This window comes from Chenopodium album, chromosome 17 (assembly GCF_948465745.1).
Source record: "Chenopodium album chromosome 17, dcCheAlbu1.1, whole genome shotgun sequence".
Classification (NCBI taxonomy): Eukaryota; Viridiplantae; Streptophyta; class Magnoliopsida; order Caryophyllales; family Amaranthaceae; genus Chenopodium; species Chenopodium album.
In genome coordinates, this window is record NC_137850.1 from 47,091,314 (window position 1) to 47,118,371 (window position 27,058).

A 27,058-nucleotide genomic window follows, 5' to 3' on the forward strand; every position below is an offset into this window, starting at 1 on the left:
ACTCTGCCCTACTTTTGAATTAAGGTAGTCTGACTTAAACTCGAAACCAAATATAAATCATAATCCTCCAAAAACTATAACTATATAAAAATCCAATAATTTAAGGTACACGGTATATCCAGGATTGGAGCATATCGAAATAACAACTTTTATTATTAATAAAAGATAAAATTTACAAATAAATAATCATGCATGTCTATTCTAATAATATTGATAAATATTATTTGATGTAGCGGAGCAGGATGTTCCATATCAAGGCTTGTACGAATTCGGGTTTACGCCTAGTATACTTGGTATAACCAAGTATAATTATGAGTTTGTGTTTGATAACAAATCACATTGGTTTCAAATATACAATGAACGCAGGGAACATGATGTTTGCTGGAGAATGTGTTGGTGGATTATTTATCAAACTGGTCCTTGCTATGTTTATGGGGTTGATAGTGGTATTAATGAATTCAATGGTGGTCCTTATCAGTGTTTTCCTTGGAACAATTAGTAATTTATATGTTTAGTACCTAGTGTAATAATGAGATTAATAATTATCAAACTATGGGGAGAATTTTTGAAAGTAAAATTATATGGGGAGATTAGACATGCATGATTATTTATTTGTAAATTTTATCTTTTATTAATAATAAAAGTTGTTATTTCGATATGCTCCAATCCTGGATATACCGTGTACCTTAAATTATTGGATTTTTATATAGTTATAGTTTTTGGAGGATTATGATTTATATTTGGTTTCGAGTTTAAGTCAGACTACCTTAATTCAAAAGTAGGGCAGAGTAAACTAGCTCGACCTATCAATTAATAATTAAGGGCAATAACCTGACAAATAAAGACCTACACCTTTCCTTATACATTTGATTGAGGATCAAATGATTGATAAAATGCAATGAATTGGTTTTTAATAAGGGGTGAAGGGAGTAATAAAATCTAATTGATCAAACAAAGTAAACCAATGAACTAACCAACACTGGATTTTTAATCAAGACCTAAAAATATGATTAATGATCAAATGTTCAAGGGTAACAATTTAATTAATTACTCAAACTTAATAAAATAAGTAAATTTCAGAAATATTGATTGACATTGAATTATTATTGTAATTCTGATGCATGCATGAAGTATTCCTCATCCTCAAATTAAATTTATTTCCATTTATATGGCTGTAAATTTTCATCAAATGATAAAAACTTTTTACAGTAACGATCAATAATTTGCATGATGTCCGATAATTTGATATACCGTGTATAATTTTCAGACGTATTAAACGGGCTATAATTAAGTAAGTTCATCTCCATTTTTTAAAAAGTTTTCTAAAGGAACTTGTATATGATTTCTAAAGACATAATTTGTTACTCATTTTTAACTCTAGGCGTATGTTCCCCATTAATCTCCGGATTATGAATTGCTTGCCTTAACTACCGCGAAAAGCTTGGAGATTTTCCAAACAAATAGAAGCCAATATTCAACTTTGAACAAAGAGTTTCCTAGTCCAATAATCTTCCATTTCTCAATCTCTCTTCATAATTATTATGGCCCTATAAAAGCCAAGTAAAAGTATAGGTTTAAATCCCATCAAAAAAAAAAAAAAAAACCTTTAAACTCAGTTTAATTTCCTACACCAAATTGTATCAAATTATGCATAAACACGCTATTTTCTTCCTCCTCCTAGTTGTATCTCTCCATGTAATTGGTACATGCGAGGCAAAATATATGGCTGGAATTTATAATCAGTTGAAGGGGAAGTCGAATCTTCAAGTTCATTGCAAATCGAGGGACGATGATCTAGGGACACATAACATCCCATATAACGGAGCATATGTGTTTAGGTTCAAACCAAACTTCTTTGGTTCAACTTTATACTTTTGTGGCTTTAGATGGGGAAAAACGTTTAAGAGATTTGATGTTTATAAATCTTCAAGAGATGATGATAAATGTGGAACTGCTTGTGTGTGGAATATTTATGAGACAGGGCCTTGTAGGTATGATGGAGGTGAATGTTCGGATTGGAAAAAATAGATGATTATGTTATATTGACATTAAGACGGCGGGTTATGTTTTAACATTGAAATTTTGATTATAATTTTATATTAATTATAGTGTGTAATAATAATCCTACAATTATAACTTTAATTGTGTAATGGTTTAATTTTATATCAAACTTATTGAAACAGCTTCATTTCTTTTTTTATGAAGTAAAATGCAGCTTCAATTCTAATTAGCCTTGATTTTTTTTTTTTTAAAAGTTGAATATTTAGTTTGCTCATATATGATATTCAAAGTAAATTTGTTACAAAACCTTTTTGGAAAAAAAAAAATCGCTCCGATTTCAAGACAGATCTTATTTGTGATGTTTTCTTTGACAATACAAAATTTACAATGCATATGTTATCTAGCATAGAAAAATAATAAGTTATAGAAAAATAATTTAAAATAAGGATTGATAAAGATTACGTACCTACCCCTCAAAAAAAACATATTACGTACCTAAGTTCAAATTACAAGTACAATTAATTTTGATAAGAACTATAATTTCATACGGAGTATTAGAGAAACTCGTGTAAAAAACACCCTTAGGATGTTACAGTTACTTTGAGCATTTAAGGCTAACAGAATAACTAAGATGTACATTAAAGTCATAAAGATAATAACCAAGATTACAAGAGACATGTGATATCTCTAACATAAATTTTTCAGAAAAAAACAACTCTAAAAGGATTAGTTTCCTTAATAAATAATTCATGAAATTCATCCTCTATCCCTTCCTCAACCACCCCAATAAAAGGCTCAATAGTTAGACCTTAAAATTCATAAGAGTTTATATAGAATAAGGTAATTACTGATATAGTTTTTAACTCCAGAAGTCCAAAATGGATCGAATTGTGTATAAACATGTTATGATTCTCCTCTTATTTGTATCAATACATGTAATATGTAGGTGCGAGGCACTCAAGAAGTGGGACTTATCAACGCATGTAGGAATCATTAATGAGTTAGATGGAAAGATGAATCTCCAAGTTCATTGCAAATCAAAGGACGATGATTACATGATATTATCGATGCTTTTTTCTAATAATATTGATAAATTTATCTTGTCAATTGTGTAAGCGGTCTTTTTTTTTGTATGAATGTTTGTTGTAGTTGTTGATATGCTATTGATATTAAAATTATTTTAGGCATATACAAGGAATTAGGAAGGATGGAAATTAGTATATTCAATACATTAATATGGGTCATCTACTCACCTTGATATATAAAACGAAAAACCCTAAAAGAATCGGAGAAATATGACATTGTTAAGGTTAACCCTTAAGGGCAAGGTTTGTCTTCCTCCTCCATTGAAGTTGTTCATGCGTTCTGATTTCTCCTTTGAAGGTTTTGATTTATTCAATACAAAAATCAATTGTACTAGATCATTCTTGCAATTTCTGCATTAGTGCATTTTGATTGAAGAAACAGAATCATACAAAGCAATATATTATATCTTATGAAAGTAGTTTACAACTAAAAAGAACTGATAAGAACTAAATACCATTAGGAACTGGAAAAAGCAAAAAAAAGGTTGCATCGCTTGTGGATTTCCTAGGTTGATCCATATTTCAAGCAGAACTTCTTTCGATTGTAGTACAGCATCTCATTTAAGCTGCAATCTATGTTCTTCTGAGACAGTACCCTTTGCCTCAACTCCAAGCTCTTTTTCAAACCATGTCGAAAGAAATCAGGATACTCCACAACATCCTGAAGGCTTTTCCCCATCACTTGCACCAGAAACTTCAGTTTCTGCTCCAAGGAGTTTTTGATGCTTTTGATCAGTATAAGGGGGTAACCAGACACCAAAGCTGCGATCTGATTGTCACCGAATCGAGAGCTCCTTAAGTAATCGAAATTTGGCTTGAGAACTTTCTCAACATCTCGACATAGAACCTCAGGGTAGTTTACAACAACTTTCTGAAGATCTGTTTTTGTAAGACCAACGTTCTTTAGGAATTCTGCTGTAGGCTGCAGCCTCTTCTGAACATTGTAACCCATGAGATATGGGTTCTTCACCAAAATTTTACCAATCATCCCTTCCTCATTAAGCCCGAGCTTGGTAAGGAAATCCACAAACTGAGTAAGCTTTGGCTCGATGCTGTAGCTTACGATTCTAGGATTGACCAACACCATTTTACCAAGTTGCTTTTCAGGAATCCCAAGGGCCTCAAAGAAACCTAACAAAGGACACAGCTTTCCTTCTGCCTTGTGAGAAAATATAGGGGAATTTGATAATAGCTGTTACAACCTCCTCAGGTTTTGTAGCAAGTGTATTAAGGCACTGAACCATGGGCTCGAGTGTCTCATCCACACCGAATGACAGGATTTTTGGGCATTTGAGAACTACTGATGGTAGTTTTCTCTCTGGGATACCAATGCTTCTCAAATAATCCCAACTTTGGGAAGCTCTTTCCCTTTGCAAGCCTTCGAGCCGCTTGCATCGTTTGAACATGTCCTGAATGCTTTTGTCATCAAATCCTTTATCCTTGAAGAACCACAGTACACCAGTGCTGCTGTTTTGGCTGCTACAAACCTCCATAATTTTCTACAAATCAGAAATTGAGCTATTTATTTACCAATGTGCAATGTCAAGGCAGCGTACCAGGTCAACCTGGACATGAAACAGCTATCTAACCATCAACAACTACGAGTTCTTACGACGATTCATGTTAACCAACCCCAAATCATTTTTGGGACTATGCCTTTGCTATAATGCTATTTAGGTGAAAATAGTATAGTGCACCCGGGTGCACCATGCGCATGGTGCACCCGGAAAGAACATTAGGCTTATTTTAAAGAACATGAGGAAAAAAAAAAGAACATACGAGTGTTTGAAAAAGAACATGCTAGTATTTGAAAAAGAACATGCATAATAGTGTTCAACACAAGAACATGTTTGTGTTTGACAAAGAACATGGCCTCCGAAAAGAACATTAGACATATTTTAAAGAACATGGAATAAAAAGAACATGTTAGTGTTTGAAAAAGAACAAGTCAGTGTTTGAAAAAGAATATGCTAGTATTTGAAAAAGAACATGCATAATAGTGTTGAACAAAAGAACATGTTTTTGTTTGACAAAGAATATGACTTCCGAAAAGAACATTAGGCATATTTTAAAGAACATGGAATCAAAAGAACATGTTAGTGTTTGAAAAAGAACAAGCTAGTGTTTGAAAAATTAACCTTGTTTGGTTATCTTCCAGTTGGCTTCAATTCATTACTATTCTTCTTTCTCCTCTAATTGTTATTTTTTGAACAACTTGTACTTTATAGCTTTAATTATTTTTTTTTTAAAAAAAAAAAACCCAAATTTACAAAATTAAACACTTTGACTTTAAAATTATTGACGAAAAACAATTTGCATGTACAAAATTTATACTTACATTTTACTTGAATCCACCATTTGCTTAAGTTTGAAGGTTGATTTGTTGAAATAAGTTCAATTTTTTTTCTTGGGTTTCACTTTGAAGATGAACAATTTTGCTATTTTGAAATTTTTTTGAAAAATAGAAAAAGATAAAGAGAAAAGTTATGGAGAGAGAAAATGAGTACTTTGGAAATGATTTTACCCAAATTCATTGAAATTCTTAAATGAAAATGATGGTGTAAAGGAGAGTAAAAATTGGCAGTAAGAAAGAGAGTGATAGGAAGGGAAAGATGAGTGAGAAATTGCAGGAGAAAAGAGTGATGGATTTTCAGTTGCAAGAAAATAAAAACATGTTCATTTTTTACCCATGTTCTTTTAAATATACTAAATGTTCTTTTGGGCGCACCATGCGCATGGTGCACCCGGGTGCACCAACGACAAATTCACCTTCTACCATTAATTACTTATTTACTACGTTTTTTCTTTTCTTTTTTTACCATGTGTGGCTGAGCCGCTGAGTTGTTAACTTGCGAACTGGTGAATGGTGATTGGATGCAGGTTATTATCTTTGACTAATCATGCTCAGTCTACTTTACATAAAATACTACGCTCACTTAATTTAACTTTTACTGCGTGATGATTGGTTGTTGTCATCGACTAATCATGCTTATAGTTTATTACAGAAAGATGAATATTATTTATTATCCTTGGACTATCTAACAACCATTGCTTATTTTTTTACTGTGATGATTGGTTAGTTTACATATATATGGCGAAAAGTGATTGGATAGTGCAGCAATGGCATCGGATGAGTGAAACTGCACGGCTTCCGATGACATTGGTCATTACAATACTGCTTTATTTTTGTGAAATGATAAGTCATGAACTAATATACTAATCATAAGTCGTATGAACATAACACATTGGTGAAACTGAGTGATTTAGAAGTGTGAAAATATACAATCCGAAAGACCAGGAGATTCATTACCGTATTATTTGCAACACGCATGTGCAGGGGCGGATCTATGTAGGTGCATGGTGAGTCACGTGACTCACCAGCAAAAAAAAAAAAAAATTGATTTTTTTTTTTAAAAAAAAACATCAAAGAGACCGCCTATTATAGATAGGCGGTCTCTTTTCTGCTATTGCTGCCTAACACTTTGTCAGAGTTTTATAAATAACAAAGAGACCTGTTATTTAGATAACTGGTCTCTTTTCTGCTGACATTGAATATGAATCTTTGTTGCGCTGATTTCTTTGTTTCATTAAAGAAACCTGTTATATTTAATAACAGGTCTCTTTAAGTTATCTCACTATTTTATTTTTTTGTACTCCGTATAATTTTTTAATAATTCTTATTTCTATTTATACTATATTTGCGCAACCAATTTTAATATTTTCCCACAAAGCTTATCAATTAAGTAAAAAATCATAAAGTTAATTTAATGTAATAATTTCATAGTACGTACTATTTGTTTGTAACATGTTATTTATTTAGAGTACGTACTTTCGACTTGTAAGATTGAATTTTTAAATACATTGTAGTATGGATTTTTATGTCCTATTTTTGAATTGAAATCATTTTGATGAAATATATATATATAATTTTTGGATTGAAACAAGTGATCAGTTATTGATGGCGACTCACCAGTTCGAAAATCCTGGATCCGCCACTGCGCATGTGTTACTTCATACTTGAAGACCGAGGATTTGTTTGAACTACTTTGTATATAAATTAGGCTACATACCGACGACCCAGTGTACTTCTTTGTATATTTTTGCACTTCTACCTACTCTTCTCACTTCACCTCAAAAAATAAAAACAAAGCATTAATCAATAAAAATCTGGTTGCATTCCAATAAGTAAAAATTAGTTATACTCTCTAAATCAATTTTGATTAGTAAAAAATTAGTGACCTCGTACAATAAATAACTACTATTCCATACTATTAAGTAAAAAGTTGTTTTAATCGGTGAAAATAAATTAATTTATCAATTTTGATAAGTGATAATCAAAGTTTAATCATCATATATAAAAATCAAGCGAACCAAATAGGGTCTGCAAATTTTTGGATACTTCTAACACTGCACAATAGGTGGCATATGAGATGTATGTAAAGTGGCCAGTGGAACGAAGTAACGAACCGGTTTAGGTGTGCCTTTCGGTATCGACTAGTTCATAGCAAAGCCAGGCTGTGGGCTTGAGATCTAGGATTGGGCTGGTAAGGAAATTGGGCTGGACCTGTTAACATGCCTTTTCTGGGCCTGTCAGAGCCAGCCAGGCCAAACCGGCTGGGCTTAAAAAGCCAGTTAGAGCCAGGCTGACTTTTAATACGGTTAGGCCCATGAACCACTCACCAGCCTTGCTAGACCCACGTTGGGCCAGGTCTTAGCAACAGACTGGGTCAGGTGATCTCAGAACAACAGAGACCTCCGGCCACCTCCGGCTCTAGCTAGATTATAATGCTCCAAAAACTCAAAACCAAACCACAGTTCAGAAGACAAGGCATAAATTTTTGAGGGAAAAAAGCAATTCTGCACCTTGTGTGGGAAGAAAGAGAGTGAAATTGTGAAGCTCTAAAACACTTGTTCACTGACGGTACCATTAGCAAGCGATGAGCCGGAGACTAAAGGCTGGTTGAACCTTTTGCTGCAGAATGCAAGGAATGATAAAATTAGCAACCATTCTGATTGTAAAAGTGCATTTTGACTATCGTCTATCATGTTGCGTTGTCCATAATACGAATGCACCTCACAACACATCAATACAAAATTAGAAGTATGTCACATTTTGTATCATAAGAGTTTTTTTTTTCTATAATTTTTGCTCCTTAGTGACTAATATCTAAAACAAGTTAAAGAAAATCCTTGGCTTGTTTTTGGCAACTTACTCTGTCAAACTTAGTCTTACATTATGGACTTTAACAGAAAGCTTCAACTTCTGGTCCTCCACATCTTTCAGAACAGCTAGCAAGTTACAATTTTGCATGATAGATCTCACACTGCTTGTTGATATTCAACAACTCCGCTGTAAATTGCGGGATTTTCTTAGCCTTCTCCTGTAGCATAACAATTCATTAGTAAACTATCAGCACAAGACAAGAAAGTAGCATCATATTCTCGCAGCACTATTCTAAATGTTAAATGTCATTAGTTAATAATTAGTGCAGCACTCACAAAAAAAGCTTGATTTCCACTGCACATTGATAGTAAAATAACATTCAAAATCATAATAAGCAAGCCAGTAAGCAATGATGCTTTTGCATAGTAATGGAGTTTGATCATAAGCAGCAATGCAGCATGGTCATACATTTGGACATGGCAGACAGATACAGGTTAGGAAAGAAGACCTTGAGTTAAAATGATCCATATTTCACAAATGCAAAAGCAGGATAAACCAGTGAAACTCAAATAAGCAGAAGCTAATTGGCAATAATGTATAGCCAGTAAAATTAATCATGGTCCATCAACTCAGCAGTGATGCTTCCACATGTTCTACACATATAAGATTTCAAAGATTCAGAAGTAGCACAGTTAAGTATTCAACAAGAATATAGAAAAAGGAAAAATGTACAATTCCCAAAAAAGGATTTTCATTATTGTACTATTTGCAACAGATGTGTTACTTCTTATATGACTGTGGGTCTATATACACTTACAACGTCCACATTATTAAGTTTCAACAGAAAAAACCAATATAAAAAGATGCTAAACTAAAGTAACTGCAGCAAATTGCTAAAGATGTATATAAAACTACTTTACAGCAATAATTTTCATTCCTACAGCGTGCTATGCATCCAAGCCCTTCATTTGACAGAGCGGGCATGTATTTTTGATGATGAGCCACTGTTTGATACAGCTTGTATGGAACTCATGACCACAACTCAACTCTCCAATGTCTTCTCCTTGAGCATACTCTTCCTGCCATGATAACGTTTCAAGTCAGTAAACAAAAAAGGAAAGGAAAAGAGGGTAGGTTAACCTCATGCCATGGTAACGTTTCAAGTCAGTATAACAAACTGAGTAAAGGCAAGAGAAGGTTAACTTCATGCACTGCAACATTTCAAGTCAGTCCAATTCTCTTACTCAAATAAATAATTCACAGTCATAGATATGATGTGATTAAAAAAATCTTTTATATTAATTCTCAGCTTAAATCTCTTCTATCAGCAACCACGTTCTTTTAAGAGAAACATATTTATTTCCAGTCACAAACCATAATGATGTTGAAAAAGGTAATAATTTTAGACATCCTAAAATACTATAGGAAAATTTGTCAAGAATAAGCCAACCTTTGCCCGGTTCGCTCAAAAATAAGTCAACCTTTCGATTAACTCAGAATAATCCAACCTTTATAGGGTTTGGCTGGTATCCACTTTAAATGAGTCAAGTGACCTGCAACCGGTTATTAATGTTAATTGTGACACGTGTCAGAATATGGTTCGTCATTTTTCTAATAATAACTAATTAGGAATTATCATATGATTATTTATTAAAAAAATCTAATAATTATAAATTTTTTTAAAAAAAAGGAAAAAAACCCCAACCCCCCTCACCCTCCCCTGCCAGCTCACCCCCCCTCCCCTGCGAGGCTGCCGGTGGCTGGCGACCACAAAGTTCCCCGGCACCGACACCGACGGCCTATACCCCCCACCCACGACGCTCCCACCCAACCCCCATCCTTCCCCTTTCCCCTTTCCCCACCCCGACACGACACCACCCCCTCCCCTTCACCCCCTGCCGGAAACGACCCCCCTCCCCCGTCTCCCTGTCGAAGTCGACCCCTCCCTCCCCTTCCCCACCGTTAGTCGACCCCCCAAACCCTTAAACCCATCCTAACGAAACCCTAACAAAATCGGAATCGGGGTTCAAGAGTTTTGGGGTGTCGATTTGACGGTGTGGAAGGGGAGGGAGGGGTCGACTCCGGTAGGGGGACGGGGGGGAGGGGGTGGTGTCGTGTCGCCGTGTCGGGGTGGGGAAAGGGGAATGAGGAAAGGGGAAAGGAAGGGGTGTGGGTTGGGTGGGGGGAGAGGTCGTCGATGCCGGCGCCGGGGAATTTTGTGGTCACCGGCCACCGGCGGCCTGGTAGGGGAGGGGGGGTGAGCTGGCAGGGGGAGGGGGAGGGTGAGGGGGTTGGGATTTTTTTCCTTTTTTTTAATTTTTTTGAAATTTATAATTATTAGATTTTTTTAATAATTAATCATATAATAATTCCTAATTAATTATTATTAGAAAAATGACTAACCACATTCTGACACGTGTCACAATTAACCTTAATAACCGGTTACAACATGTTTTGACTCATTTAAAGTGGATACCCTATAAAGGTTGGATTATTCTGACTTAATCGAAAGGTTGACTTATTTTGAGCGAACCGGGCAAAGGTTGGCTTATTCTTGACAAATTTTCCAGTACTATATGCGACTACAAGTCTACAAAGTCAGATAGAGGGAGCAACTCTCTTATACGATATGACTAGAAAATCAATACTTACTCTGCATATGCAACATATCTCATCATCTGAAATAGGTTCTTTGACAGCACATTCATAATATCTTCGCTTTAGAAGCTCCATAATGGTTTCATCACTTAAACCAGAACAAACATTCCCAATATGATCTTCTAGAGCTAACAACTCCTGGAACATAAATAGCATTGTGTTAGGAAAAAAAGGTGACCCACAAATTGACCTTAGAGGAAAATAAATAGGCAACTATTACCTCATACGACATATTCTCTACGTCAAGTCTCATAACATGGTGCATATCTTGCAGAAACATTCCCACTGGATACCCAATTGCGATGTGATGCACATAGTGCACTGGAAGCATAAGTGCTGCCTGATACAAATGAATTAAAATCGGTGGAACATCAGTACATTTGTATTTCAATATTATGCAGTACAACTGTACAAGAGTAAGCAAAGTGAGAGGAAGATAAAATCAGAGCCAAAAAAAAAAAAAAAAAGAAAGAGAGAAAATGTACAAGGGAAATTATGTAAAAGGGAGCCTTCTTGACGTAAATTAGCAATAAACCATTCCCTTTGGAAGAAGGAGCTGCCAACAGCATCCTGGAAAGCTCAGCTGAATCTGAATCTCACCCTTTTTATGAGTTCCTCTATTTTTGTGCTTAAAAGATAATTATATTGTTCATAATAATATGAAAACTAGTAGGTGCATATTCAGGAAAGGAAGATATAAGAAAACATAAAGCCAAAGAGTTCACTCAGTTAGGTCCTTAGATTGGTCATCAGTCAAAACATATGAATTAAAAACAGACAATAATCAACTATATTATCATAGGTAAAGACAGAACGACAGTGCATTATGGTTCTGGATTTAGTGGGATACTCTTATCCCATTTAATATTCAGTCTTATTCCAAATATATCATTATCCCATTTAAAGCGGATTGACGTTAAAGGTGGGATTATTAAAAAGTAACCCAAAGGTGGGATTATTTTTGGCGGACGCCCCATAGGCGGGATTATTCCGGGCAATTTTTCCTAACTAATATGTTCATAATACAAATCAAGCTCATTACTGAAAACAAGAAGTCTAAACTCCAAATATCCATGCATTATAGAAGCACATTCAACTTTACTTCATTTAGAAGAATATCATTAACCTCTTCTAAATTTCTTCAAAAGAACTCTACATAAGAAATTCTCCAAGATTATTTTCCAATACAATGTAAGCTTTCATTGAAGAAATCAATTATACAAGGATAAAGATGGCATGAAATCACCCAGGGAAAGGAGGAGAAGAAATTGAGAAGCAGGGAAGAAATAAGTTAAAATATCATATTATTTTGATATTTTACAGTTTATTTAAATTCTCATGACAAAACCTTTTCCAAATTCCTTAAAAACACACGATGCAGCATCCTAAAGTTTATAGATTTTCATACATTCCTATGTTTGGTACTAACAAGACTTTACCAAAAGAATAAAGATATGTTGTTAATTATATTGAGTGAAGAAGCTATAAATTCTCCATTGTAATATAATTTATTATGATGGGAAAGATTTACTAGTTAAGCAGAACATCAAATAGAGAATGGAAATGAATCAGATGATACCATATATGATGCTAGGTGACTGAGGAAAATTATAAGAACATGATTTAATTACAGCTATTATTCTAAGATACCTGTGATTGCACCAAGTACATCTGGTGTTCAATCTGTGCACCAACAATATTCCGAAGATGTGGCTACACAAGTAAGAGCAAACATTAAGGCATTAAGCTCCATAGGTCAGCAGCAAGAATAAGTTACTAACTTACTAAGGCAAGACAAATAACATAGGAAAAGCATGAAAAAAAATATGATGATACAAAAGCATAGTAGAAATACAAGGTATTGACTGAAAGATGTAAACACAAAACATGAACAAACAAAGAAATTATTGCTATTTTAAATGATGCAGAACCACTGAAAAATTGAAGTAACAAAATGAAATACTACGTAATAAATTTGAATTAGGCCAGCTGATCCTGTATGAGTAAATATTACATAACAAGAAGTGAAGGTAAAGGCAACAACTTAAGTTAGTGTCTGCAAAGGCTGTTAGTTCTAATAGCGAAAAATGTTTTTATAAGGGAAGATCCAGCCAGGGACTGTCTTCCACAGGGGGTCCAGTTTTTCTTTTACATAACTTCATCCACTCACTCCATTTCTCGGCTGGAGGCCCTTTATGTCCAATTACGAGCGAAAAGTCAGAATAAGCAAGCAAACGGTCAGAGAGCTTTCAATTTCAGAGGGTCAAGCCAGATAGGATAGAGAAACTAATGTCCAACTGACCATCTCAATCTAGAAATGCTACGAGCAGCTAGCCATAGTAAGTATCCCTGAAAGAAGTTCTCACCTAGAGATATTCTATGGCATTATCAGCAAGTTAACGATAAGAAATTCAAAATCATACTCCAACAATAAATATTCAAGATGTCCGAACAAAAACATATGTATAAAGATGGCAGGTACCAGAATCCTTTTCACAACAGTTCTAAGTGTTCAACCAATTAGATTTCTGTTTAGACAGAATCATCCACATGACAATCAAACTCAAGTACTGAAGCACCCAACATTGCATGATAGATAAAATTATGAAAGACAATTAGGAAAACATGCCTCTTTTGATCAGGGATGTCAAAAAAACAATTTCATAGGAATAAATGTTTTCTAATGCATTGGAATAAAATAGGTGAATCTTTCAGATGAACAATCTTTCTTAACAACACATTCTGCTTATATATCTTGAAGAAGTTGTTGTGTTGACAATTTGACATGTCTAGAATGGTGTACATGATCTCTTAGCAACAAAGAACATACATGACAATGAAACATTGCATCAATGGTGAACGTTGAGGCTCCGAACAGTTGAAACTAGCACATGGAAAAGCTTCGCAAAGTCTCAACCTAAGAGACCTATAAGAGAAATGCAAATATTTGTTAACGGTTGTAACGACCCATGTGCCTCCTACAGAACCAAAATATTACTATAGTGTCAGTACAAGCTCCCTAAAGTATCAACCTAAAATATACAAAGGAAGTATAGGATTTAAAGAAGAGAATAAGGTAACATAAAGCTTGGATAAGTCTCATAAAAAAAATAATAAATAAAAAAAAATAAAAAATAAAAAATTATTGAGAAGAGAAATAAAGAAATTAGTGGGTGTTTGCACATCAGCTTGCTATCACGAAAACAATATCAAAGAGATGATAATCAGGTGACAATTAGGGTTTGCTTGTAAATTTATTCCAAGGTGTTGCTATTTCCAAGACACCAAGATGCCATAACAATATCACTCTGTCATTTAACATGAGCAATTGTAGAAAGGTGGTCACACTTGAAGGTAGATATTGCGCAATGAATGTATAAATCCTTTCAAGATCCTAATCAAAGATGAATCTTTTAGTTTTTTTACAAAAATAGTAATTACAAATATCAATGACGCTATTCAAATGATATGCTATCATCGAGTTTTTTAGATGTGTTCTCTTAAAGTATACTCTCTTTTGAAATTTATAGCTCAAAAGACCCGTGTGCAATAGTCATGTCGATGGTCTATTAGGGATATTCATTCCAGGTCTATTATGATCAAACATGTAAACTGCATGTTTATCCATCATTCCACTTCCGACTATGGTGTGTTCTTAGGTAACAATCTAGTCTCTTCGTTTTCCAAACGTAAGTAACTCTATTGATCTAGACTTGTTGGATGTGTAATATACCGTTTAAGCTTCAATGGCCTCTTATTGGAGCTAATATGGCATTTTGTGACAATGAGTAAATCTCAAAAGCAATTTGATGCCTACGAAGGCACAAATCGCGTTCAAATGGATTTCCACTTAGCACGAGAACAAGTTACTTTAGGGGTTTGTTTGGTTGGCCACAAAAAGTGAAAATGTATAGGGTCCGGAGATTAATAGAATTTCTTAGAAAATTCTTGTAGACAATCCCTTAAAATCACCCCTTATAACAATAAGGGATACACATTAAAAGAGTATACGACATCCTAATTGAAGGAGAATTTACCAATTTTAACACATCATATCATAAGTGTTAAGACAGTTTAGCCCATCGTCGTGATTTGTGACAATGTGTAATCCTCAATAGCAATTAGGTGTCCACGAGTCACATTCAAATGGATTTCTACATTAGCCGAGAACAGGTTACTTTAGGGGTTGCTCGTGTCTAGCATATTCCTTCCTCTTACGCTATGCGAAATCTTCAAATTCTACAAGTAGGATCTACCTCATCAGCTTTTGATCTACAATTCCAATTGGGCTATCGTTCTCCTATCGCTTAGGTTGCAGGGTGTGAGAAAGTTATAAAATAGCTAAGTATTGCTTGGTAAAAAATAGGGGAACTAAAATTTATGTGAATTTGGATAGGGGGGTTTGTTTGGTTGGCCACAAAAAGTGAAAATGTAGAAAGCGTAAATTCATGGGAATTTCCAATGTGCACAAAACATAGGAATTACATAACCGACCCCCCTTGATAACTCAATTCCCATGATTTGCAAAATGTTTTCATAACAACAAAACTTTAGCCAATTCCTAAGATCTTCAATGTGGAATTTTAATTCCAAAGAAATACAAATGCCTATGAAAATTCACGCTATGTTGGCATATAGTGAATGGAAAGGGAGGCGAAGGAAAAAAGGGTATATAGAAAGGGAGGTGGGGAGGGAGAGTGACCTTCCATTTTCCTTCCACAGCTCTCCAAATCTTTCCTTTTCCTTTCCTATCACTTTGTTTAGAAAGCAAAGAAGGAAACAAAGGAAAGGGAGGGGAAAGGTGAGCTCCATTTTTCCTCCAAATTTGGAGGAATAATGCGTATTAAAGAGAGAGAGAGAAAATAGATCTCTCCCTCTCCTTCCCCTTCCTCCTTTAATCTTTTACCCAAACAAAAGAAATTATCCTCCACCCTTTCTCTTCTTTTCCTTCCATTTCCTTCCATTTCATTAAATCCAAACAAAGTGTTATTTCTTATATCAACCTAACAATATCTTAGAATACTTGTGTAGACAATCTCTTATAATCACCCTTTCCTACCATTATGGACATACATTAAAAGAATATACGACATCCAAACTTAAGGGGGATTTACCAATTCTAACACACCATATCATAAGCATTAGATGATTTAGACCATTGCAATATTTAGTGACAATGTATAAATCTTAATTGCAATCCGATTCCCACCAATCACTTTCATATGGATATCCACTTTTTGCAAGAACAAGTTACTATAGGTGATGTTCTTGTCTTGCATGTTTCTTCACTCTTCCACTATGCAAACATCTTCGGACACGAAGAATCTCCTTCATGAGCTACTAGTCAGTAGTTCCTACCGCTTTGATTGTAGGGTGCAAGACGAGGTGATAGGAAATCTTAAATATACTTGGAAACAATCTCTTACAATTAATTAGATACCCCTTTTCTACCATAATGGGCATACTTACAAAGGATACACAACATCCTAACTCAAGGGGAATATACCAACTATAAGACGTAATATCATACACGTTAAGATGATTTAGACACTTAAGCATAAAAAAAATTAAAAAAAAAAAAAAAAAAAAAAACAAAAGGCGAAGCATAAAATATTGGCCTTTGCCATTAATTATGCAAAAAAGAGGTAATGATTAGTGTCCAAACCAAAACCAAACAAACAGCCACAAGACTCATGGTTGATCAGACAATTACCTACACAGTCCTTGAGTTGTAGACTTGGTCTGTCACACTATATCCATGTGTGTAGATGCTTTAAGAACTAAATAATTTCTCTTCAAGCATCACCAACCTATAGTTCTGTACAGTATGTCTGTACCCATAGCAAACTAGAGCTGGAAAAAGCTAAATTTTATTACCAACAAAACCTATCATACATGAATGGAAAAGTCAATAAACATGGTTATGCTACCCAAACCTAAAGCACATAGATGAATGGAAGAATTGTAAATGTGTAACAGATGGATTACTAGTAAGCACCGACATGTAATATCAAGCTTGCAGTCTAAATCTTGCATATCCTTACCGACGTTTCCTAAAGCATAAAAAGTTTCCTTCTAGTTTGCCTTACTTAATCACTTTGCTTCCAAATTTATTTGCAATCATTTGATGGACTCCACTTCCCCTTAAGTAATCTACCACTACAAATAATATCCTTAGTCTTAAAGCTTTGACTTAGCTAATAGACTTGCTTCCAGTAATGATTCCATCATTAACATTATAAGTCAAATTATGGAAACAGTAACTTGTAATCCAAATGAAAAGGAATGAAGGATAATATAACCATGAATGCAAATTAGTGCACAACCAAAAATTTAAAACATATTGGATATGAGGAGCTAATGCCAAATCAAATAAATCCACAGAATGCATCAATTAATTTCTACTTAATTCAGATCAACTAGTATCAGTTCATAATAGGTCTCATAAATTCCTTATAATAATTGTGCAAACTAACTCTGCAACAACATAACAAGCATAGCAATATAGCTTGAGAAATTCTCTGCCCTCATCTGAAAACATGTGATGCACCTTTGGACAGGAAAAGTTTTTTTAAGAAAAAAAATATTAAATGGCTTTCCTCTGAAATGAGGAAGTAATTTAATAAAAAGATAAATGGACGATAATATCTGAAAATAGTTCAGCAAATTAAAAAACAAAGATTCTGCCTGCCACAATGTTAGGTGAAGTAGGCAATCTCAAATATAGGATACATAAATAAAATAATGGCTAGAGTAAATCTAGAAAAGGGAATACTCTAGTTCACAAACCTCGGACATTGGCCTGTGATGTCTTTCTACTTCAGCCTCCATAGACTGGGAATTATGGTGCACTCCAAGACTTAGATGATGACCAGATTGGGTGGCTGGTGGACCCGAAAAATAAGAATTCTGGCCGACAATGCCATGTCCATGATGCCCATAGATAGCAGGATTTGGACTAGGAGTGAAAACAAAATTCCCAACACCTGATCCTGGACCAATCCTAGGAGAAACAAACCCTGGCAGGAAATCTAATGCTGTTTGCTGCCTTCCAGCTGGATTAGTGGTCAGAGGAGCCCAGGGAAGGGAGGGCCACTGATGGTAATATAAATTATAATGAACATAATCACCACCAAGAGTATCATAGCTTCCAACGGCTAGGCTGTGATGATGCAGATGATGTGAGTGGCCTTGTAGGTCAGGCAATAGTCCACTCTCAATTAAATTGCCAGCCCTTAAACTGGAGTCGATAGTAAAAGCCGACTGAGACAGATTTCCAGAAAAGCTAGGAGCAAGCACCATCCTGGGCATGTCAGGTGAGGTGGAAGGCCTGGAACTTACAGAAATATCATTGAGCCACTGCCACATAGGCAATGGTGATTGTGAGGGATATAGAACTAAAGGAAAAAGAGGATTCCCATATGCAAGGAGTGGATTATACAGTGTGGGGATCTGAAAGGTATTGATGGCTAGCCCTTGGTTGAAATTTCCATGAGGCATTACAGGATGGATACTGGCGATTGGACGAGGATGGGTGTTATAGCTTGAGTGAAGACCAGCGCCTGTTCCCAAGACAGGATGTTCTTGAACATTCATCTGAGTAAAATTCCAAGGTGACATCAATGATGTATGGGAGGAAGAATCATTCAAATGAACTGAAAGATTATTCGACAAGTTGTTTTCTGCTTGTTGAGGACCACTAGAGCTTCCCACTTCAAATGTCGGTCTTGAACCACCTGGTACTTCCCTTGTCTTGTCAGCTATATTTTGAATGCTGACTTTAGGATCTGAGCTAATATCCTCTTGCTTCCCCAAAGAGCTGGAAGCTCCTACAGAATAATCGACATTGGAGGAGGAGCCCATTGACAATCTTGGCTCAGCAACATTACCGACAGCTGCACCTCCTGCATTTAAATTTGGACCCTGATCAGTATTATGTCAGAGATCAGATTCCCAGTTGAACCAGGGACTTTGTTGAAATTACTATCAACTAAGCTTGGGACAATGCCAACATGGTTTGGTTCCTTCAGCAGTGAAGGGGTGAACCGTGATTATGTTGTGTCGTGCATGGGCTAGACTGATCAGAATTACTGCTTATGCTTAAGCATACATCCTGATCAGCTACATATATATACTACATATGTAAAACACATTAGAATCAATTATTGAAAACCAAATCAATGAGGATTCATCATACAACTTCAGAAAGACAAGAAGCACACCATTGTTAAGAGAAAGAGAATTGAGATTGATCTCAATGCTCTCAGTACTGGATTCAGCATCACTACTTTGACCTCTGATTAGGGACATTGTGCTTCTCAAATCAAAGATGTCTCAACAACTTCCAACTAGAAAATTTGATTTATATTCCAAACCCCGCCCGCACAACTAAAGTTGCAGGACCTGCATAGAATTAAAACATTAGTAAAGAATATATTAGTTGATAGTAAAAAAATAAAGACATAATAATACAGCTCGTAAAATAAATACAGAACCAAATACACATTTCGATAATACAGCTCGTAAACTTGATACAGAACCAAATAAAAAATTTCAAATGATTTTTCATGAAATAAAGTGGAAGTTCACTTTGCAGGCATGTAATCTGTGCAAATACTTTAGTTTTTGTTTACAGCATAAGAAACTCAGCAAAACTCAACCGAGTTAGCGTAACATTCCAAGCCCTATTCTGTGGCAAAAGTGACTTGATCTTGTCTTGGGAACACATTGATACAAACACCTTATGAACTTGAGACTGATATGCTATGTTAGACTAACAAAATGCAACCTATGCTGTTATAAATATTTGTCAGAATGTAAAAAGTTCCACCAGGCAGTGTACATTGTATAGTACATACTCTTACCCCTGATGTAGGATTTCAGGTCTTAAAAAGTATTCGGAAAGTTGCCCCCTTTACAGATGAAACTCTAAAATAAACAAAACAATCGGACTAGTGGGGATCAAAATACTAAAGATTACCTTATAACTTAAAAGGCTAATAAGATACTTCACCTTTATTGATTTGAACTTGTTTGTGGTCAAACTCTCATATCCTAACTTTCAAAACCTGTTTATAGGCCCAATGAACATAATTACGATAAATAACATAAATATTTAACCCAAAAATTTCAGGTTGTTTGATAAATTCAGATTAGGAGCTACAATTAACAAGAGTTTTTTTAAAGAAAATCTAGAATGCCACGTGTCTCTCTTTGAACACCTTTTTTTTCTTTTCTTTGTTTCGGGGTGGGGGCAGGGGAGGGGGGCCTTTCTTATGCTTCCTCTCTTTAACTCAATCTTTATTTTCTTCCAATTTCGTGCCCATTTAATAACAAATTTTCCTTTCAATTACATTTTTATTTTACTCTAATATCTCCCGTCAAAAAAAAAAAAAAAATTACTCTATCTATCATGCCTCTTCGCCTCAAACAAATTTCATGTCCTCATCCCCAATAATTTCATGCACAGATTAAAACAGAGAAGATTTCCAAATTTCCAATATTATTACAATTTAAAATTTCAATACAAAAATGCAACATATAGTCTTTTAGTCATATGATGAAATAAAAAAGTAAAAGTCATTTTTATAACCAAAACAAAAATTGTGGACATTGTCGTTAAAACAAGTTTATATTAAAAACCCATTATTTAAGGTCGTGTTTTTGAAAGGGTCATCAGCCCTAGTTTTCCGGTTGTATACGAAAAACTGCGTCCCTCCCTCCCAACAACACACAACACAACCTCAAAATTCGAGATTTAACATAAATACAATAAATGCTCCACCAACACATGCAAAATTAAATAACTACATTTGGAGAAACTATATTAACACAACTATATACATTGTATTAAATGAATAAAACTATTTAAAAAAAACAGCATATCAAATGTAATAATAATAACAGTCAATTTCAATGAAACAATCAATTTAATCAACACCCAGTACACCACCAAACCAAAAACCACATTCATGAAACAATCCCAGCATTCAAATTGGAGAAACAAACACATAAGCTAACCACAAATCAATCAAAATTGAAACATCAAATTATCAAAGGAACCAAATTTAACAAATAAAACCAAGATAAAGGATTGAAAAAGTGATATAATCAAAATATTTAGAGAAAAATAAGTATACCTGAAAATAATTAAGTCGATGAGTAAATTTCACCGAGAAAATGGGTTGAATTTGATAGAAATGAGTTTTGAAGAAAGATGGGTTGTCTTCTTGAGTAAAAACGATAGAAGACAATCCAATGTGTTGAAAATAAGAGAGAGAAAGTCAGAAAGAGTGAGAGAAATAGAGGAAAGCTGGAGAGTGAGAATAAGTGAATTGAACAAATAATGCTCTTTGACTATATTATTTTTATTTTATTTTATTTTTTATTTTTGTTAGAAATGAACCATTGGATCAATAATTAGAGAGGGTATTAAATGTGAGGTATGAAGATTAATGTGAATATGAATTGTTACTATAAAATTTGATTTCTTTCCATAGATGAAGTAGCATTAATTGGAAAGTATCCGGATTGATTTGCATATTTATTGCCTTTTATAGTTTTGTTAAAGGAGCTTTTTATCATGTCATAATTTATTTTGTTGTGAAATTTTCTTCAAATTTGAATTGATAAACTTCCTCTATTTCAAATTAATTGTAACAAATTAAGGAAAACGGAGCAAGTGGACTTTGGTTCCCACATGGGGAATGAGATTGGACAAAAAGCCCTTATATAATGAAAGGAGAGTAAGTGGGTGTTGGTCCCCACAATGCTACTAAATATAGTTACGTTGCAACTAAAAAAGCATCCATTTTAGGGAAGTGTTGCAACTAATTCGAGAGGAAGTATTTTTTGTTTTCCAAATAACTGCCTATCTTTAAAAATAAAGCCAAATTAAACCTAGTGTTTGGTTCATGGCATTGCATGTCATACAATCAATTTAACGTTTATGTGAATTTAATAGGTTACCTTAGGAATTTTACTTGTTTAGCCTTGGCTTATGTATTGTTCTATTCACCTCTACATTTTTCTATTTAATAGGTTACCCCTTGTACCCTACAATATTTACACTTTTACACATTATCTTACCACAACTCCGTAGTTTTTTTTATTATTATTAAACTCACAAATCTTTAGTCCCTTATACTCCACCTCTCTCACTTGAAGAAAGCAAACGCATGTGAAAGTTGGGATTATTGTAGTTGAGATTATTTAAAGAAAATTGGACGAAGTAGGGATTTTTAAAATGACTTTTTCCAAAGAAATATTTAACTATGTACGCTAAAAAATTTATTAAAGACACCAATTCAAAAATCAATCAGTGGTCTCATATAACGAATAACTAATTTCTTTTAATCCGTAAAAATATGTTACAATCAATAAAAAAAATAATTTTGATCAGTAGTACATAATTTTAATCAAAAAGTAAAATCTTGTGAGATAGACATGACCGTATAGAAATCTCTTTTGGAAATCTAACAAGGTTGGTGTCATGTTGTAACCAGACTATCAATAATTTAACTCTTGTAAGTTGTAGCTTGGTGTCATGTTGGTAAAGCCAACAAAAACCAAGGAATATAAGGCAGTCTTGGGACATATTAAGCATGTACAGTAGCTATTAGCAAGCAAGCTAAGTGATTCTACCTTTGGGGTAAGTATAACATCCACAAACATGTTCTATTTTGTGTATGATGGTCTTTTATAGAATACAAACCTTCTCAAAAGTTATTCTATACACAGTAGAAAGTTCTAGCATGCAAGGAGATGACTATATATGACTGATAAAGTGGTATTGTAAACATTTATATTCATGAATGCAGCCTGCAAGAGATCTTGTAGCCATATAAGTTCAATTTAAAAGTGGCCAGTAGAGTGAACCAGTCTAGGTGGGCCTAAAGCCCTCGACTGGTTCATAGCAAAGCCCAGCTATGGATATGTGACCTAGGATTGGGCTAGTAAGAAAATTGGGTTGGAGTATTGGACACTTGGACGAGGTAACATGCCTTTTCCAGGCATGTTCAGAGCTTCAGGCAGACCTTATGTTTTTGTCAAAATTGAAATTCCACCTGAAAAGGCTAGGCCAAACCGGGCGGGCTTAAGTGGGCCAGTTAATGCTAGGATGATTATATGGTTGGGCCCATGACCCACCAGCCTTACTGGGCCCAAGTTGGACCAGCACTAGCAACAAACTAAGTCAGGTGATCTCAGAACAACAGAGCCCTCTGGCCACCTCCAGGCTCCAGCTAGATTATAATGCTAAGACAACTCAAAAACAAAGTTCAGCAAAAAAGGCATAAAATTTGAGGATAAAGAACAACTCTGCACCTTGTGTGGGAAGAAATAGAGTCAAAGTATGAAGCTCCGGGATACTTGTTCTCTGAGGGCCCCTTTAGCAAGCAATGATGGCCGGAGACTAAAGGCCAGTTGAACCTCTAGCTGCAGGATGCAAGGAATGATTAGATAGCAGAATACTGATTATGAAAGATAAAATTGTTGTTGGTCTATCATACTGCATTGTCCATAATATGAATGCGCCTTACAACTCACAAGAATACTGAATTAGAATTATGTCATTTTGCTAATAACCATATGGTCCTTAATGAGTAATATCTACAACCAAGTTAAGGAAAATTCTTGACTTGTTTTTTGGCAACTCACTCTTTCAAACTAAGTCTTGCATTCTGGACTTTAACAGAAAGCTTTAACTTCTGGTCCTCCATATCTTTCAGAACTGCCAGCAAGTTTGCACGATACACCTCACACCGCTTGTTTGTAATATCCAACTCAGCTGTCAACTCTTGGATTTTCTTAACCTTCTCTTCCTGTAGCATAACAATTAATTAGTACTCTAATCAGCAACATACAACAAAGCAGCATCATATTCTTGCAGCATTATTCTAAGTGTCAAATGTCATCAGTTAACCCATTGGTGCAGTCACAAGCAAAAGCTTTATTGCCAGTTTCCACTAAGATGACACTGAGTTGGAATTTGGAAATGACCCATAATTCACAAATGCAAAAGAAGATAACCTTAATCTACCAGTAAATTTCAAATTAGCAGAAGAAATATGATGCTACCGCCTAGCCAATAACTTGTAAAATTAAATTGTTCCACTAATACTGCATTAAAGTTTCCACAAGTGCTACATGTATAAGGTTTCAAATTTCTCAAGAGCAGCACATGTAAGTACTTGTACTTATCAAGAATATATAAAGGGAAGAATCTACTATACAGAAGAAAGGATAGAGTTAAAAATTACAGCATATAAGACATTGTAATGTAATGGTATTTCCAAAGCTTAAGCTAAACTTACTGCAGGTTGGACGGATGCCACTGAACTGTCACCATTTGCCAGAGAGTGACCTTGTGAAACTCCATGACCTTGGTTCTTCACAGAAGCAACCTTTTTTGCAGCTTCCTCCAGAGCACGCATAGCTACATTGTAAACCTGAATAGATTTTGCACCTTCTTCCACAAATTTAATGGCTTCTTGCCGTAGGTTGTCATATCTAATAGTCAGAGACTCTCGGGAATTGGTTAGTTCCCTGACAGCATGTTCGTCCAATGAACCTCCGCTTTTGGCATTTCTTGTCCATCTTTTCAATAAGTAATCTGAAGGAAGAGTAAGAACATTCTTTGCTCTGAAAACTGCTAATATGTGCCTACATATGACACCTGAAAATTCAAACATTTGGCAGCTACAACTAGCATTTGTTTCTAGAGAATTGTAAGTAACAATATGAGCTCTATGATCTTCCCCATACTTAGCTACACGAAGCATGGTGACTCCTTCTGATTCCTCTAGTTCTGTTGCAGTATTAGCAAGGGTCTCAACAAGCTCCTCTTGGAACTTCATGAATATTTTCCTGGTGTAAACATTAGCAGCCTGTTTCTCCATTGGTGATGGGGTCTTCAGCATAGGCATTGTGTTACTCGTATCATCATCTGCCTGTAGTTCCTTTTCATGCCAACTCCCAACAGCTTTTTCATAATCTTGGATCAACGCTTGTAATGTGGTGTCAGAAGTTATAAAACCATCAAAGTATATATTTCTACCCTCATTTTCATCACCATAGACCTCGCCGAAGAAAGTGTCTCGCATGTAAACAGGCACCCACATACGCCGAGCATCATAAACTGACTGCATCCATTCATCATTTATCAAATAATACTGCTCCAAAAGTGTTCCCCACCTTGATTCAAATTCCCCAATCGTCTCACTGTGATCAACACACTTCCTGAACTCTACCTCAAAAGTATGATGTGACTGGTACACATGACCCAAATGGGTTTGTGTCTCTCTAAACATGTTCCATTTACAATAACGAAGCCGGGTATTGGGCAAAACTTGAGATACTGCCATCTGCACAAACCTAGCAGGCTCTGTTGTGATCGAGACTGGGCTTTGACCTGACATCGCATGAAGCCATGTTTGGAACAGCCAAACATAGGCAGCCTCTGATTCATCAAGCATTAAGGCACAGCCAAAAAGTGTTGGCTGTCCATGATGATTTAATCCCGTAAATGTTGCAAAGGGTACTTTATAAACATCGCTACAGTATGAGGTGTCGAAAACCACAGTGTCACCAAAGTAGGTATAGTTAATGCGGGAGGCAGCATCAATCCAGAAAATATTGGCAGTCAAAGGATCATGATCGCCCTGAATTGCATAATAGAAATTAGGATTCTCGGTGTGCTTTCGCTTCAGGTAATCCAATACAAGCTGACTCCCACCGCCCACGGACCTTTGCCTACTCATGCTCATCAATATCACTGCAATAAAAACAATTTTCAAACAAATGAACCAATAGCCTTTTTTATTTCCTTAGGTAAAACAAATGAACCAATAGTACTTATATGCAGCGATATGCTAGTCAACTCATTACTGAGTACAAAAAGGATCTAATTTTATACCAGGAGCCAATTTCAGGACCGAAATTCAGCTAAATTTTCACTTTACTTCAAAATATAACCGCGAAAAATTAAATCATTAATGCAGGTTAAACAAAATTAGAAAAACATAGCTTACTCAAAATAAGTTTATAATTATCAAACAACACACACATGTATTGTCAAGCTCATTCATAAATCATAATACTCCAACAAATTTGATACGAACATTCACCAAAATTTTCACATTTCTTCAAATTACAGCACAGGATAATTTAACCTTACTGAGAAATATCAAAATTAGACAGAAAATTACTTAATTTTAAACAAAAAACATTAGTTTTTCCAAATTCCACACAAAATAAGCTACATTATGTATAATTGGCTATGAAGCAAGATGAATCCATAAAGTAATAATCATAAAACAACAATAATAAACATATAAAACATTGAAAAACAAAAAGGATTCAAATTACCTGATAAACTGACAAATCAAAGAACCCTAAAAACAATATGAAGTAATCCAAGGTAAAATTCTAAGAAACTTTAGACAATGGACACTGGGTAATCTGCGCGCCAAAACCTAAATCACCGGAGATTTTGTTCGGTCGCTGATACCTAATTGTTGTGCCGGTAAGGGGAGGAACGAGTAGGATTTTTGGTGACGTCTTTTTGAACTACAGTTAGAAAGAGCTGGCAATATGGGTAATCGGGTCGTCTTCGTGCTTCATTTCGGGTTGATTTTTTGATTGTCGGGTTGATTTATCGTTGTCTTGAGATGTCAGTGGAGCGGATTAAGTAGGAAACCCGCCGCATCACCGCCCCAGTGGGTCTCGGTTTGGTGGATGGTGGGGCGGGGATGGGGATAAAAACCATACTCGCCATGAGTGATGGGGCGGGGGTGGATTTTAAGTTGTACCCGCCCCGCCCCACTTCGTACCCGCCCATCCCATCTCATACCCACATCTATATACTTTTATACTATTTTATAAAATAATTACGTGAAATAAAATATTAATTATAATACTTTGTACTACACTTATATTATAAACAAAAATCTGTGTAGTATTAAGAATGTTTATTTAATTTAATAATTTGTATTAATTATGTAGAATTGTGTATTTGAGAGACGGAGATTAGGTGGGTCTTGGGTGGGGATTAGGCGGGTATTTGATGGGGATGGATATCCAAGTGGGGGGGTAGGGCGGGATGGTTTTGGAGTTGTACCCGCCGGGACGGGGATGGGGATGAATATTAGAC

The 27,058-nt window shown here is 35.2% G+C and overlaps 2 protein-coding genes and 1 pseudogene across 2 annotated transcripts; all 3 read right to left on the bottom strand.

Annotated features, from left to right (window-relative positions):
- Window positions 1–3,514: 3,514 nt before the first annotated feature.
- Window positions 3,515–4,655, bottom strand: LOC145588275 (transcription termination factor MTERF6, chloroplastic/mitochondrial-like; annotated as a pseudogene).
- A 4,380-nt stretch (window positions 4,656–9,035) lies between these two features.
- On the bottom strand, window positions 9,036–23,343 carry LOC145589952 (uncharacterized). Its single transcript, XM_081646669.1, has 7 exons — window positions 23,233–23,343; window positions 19,131–19,311; window positions 17,698–18,812; window positions 12,559–12,621; window positions 11,129–11,248; window positions 10,903–11,046; window positions 9,036–9,329 (listed from the first exon to the last, which is right to left on the bottom strand). The coding sequence occupies exons 2-7, from the start codon at window positions 19,216–19,218 to the stop codon at window positions 9,198–9,200; spliced, it is 1,662 nt and encodes a 553-aa protein (XP_081502795.1). The 5' UTR covers window positions 19,219–19,311; window positions 23,233–23,343; the 3' UTR covers window positions 9,036–9,197.
- A 218-nt stretch (window positions 23,344–23,561) lies between these two features.
- LOC145589953 (protein FAR1-RELATED SEQUENCE 9-like) lies at window positions 23,562–26,453 on the bottom strand. Its single transcript, XM_081646670.1, has 3 exons — window positions 26,275–26,453; window positions 24,222–25,681; window positions 23,562–23,729 (listed from the first exon to the last, which is right to left on the bottom strand). Exons 2-3 carry the CDS (start codon window positions 25,671–25,673, stop codon window positions 23,562–23,564), a joined length of 1,620 nt encoding a protein of 539 aa, XP_081502796.1. The 5' UTR covers window positions 25,674–25,681; window positions 26,275–26,453.
- Between the last annotated feature and the right edge of the window lie 605 nt (window positions 26,454–27,058).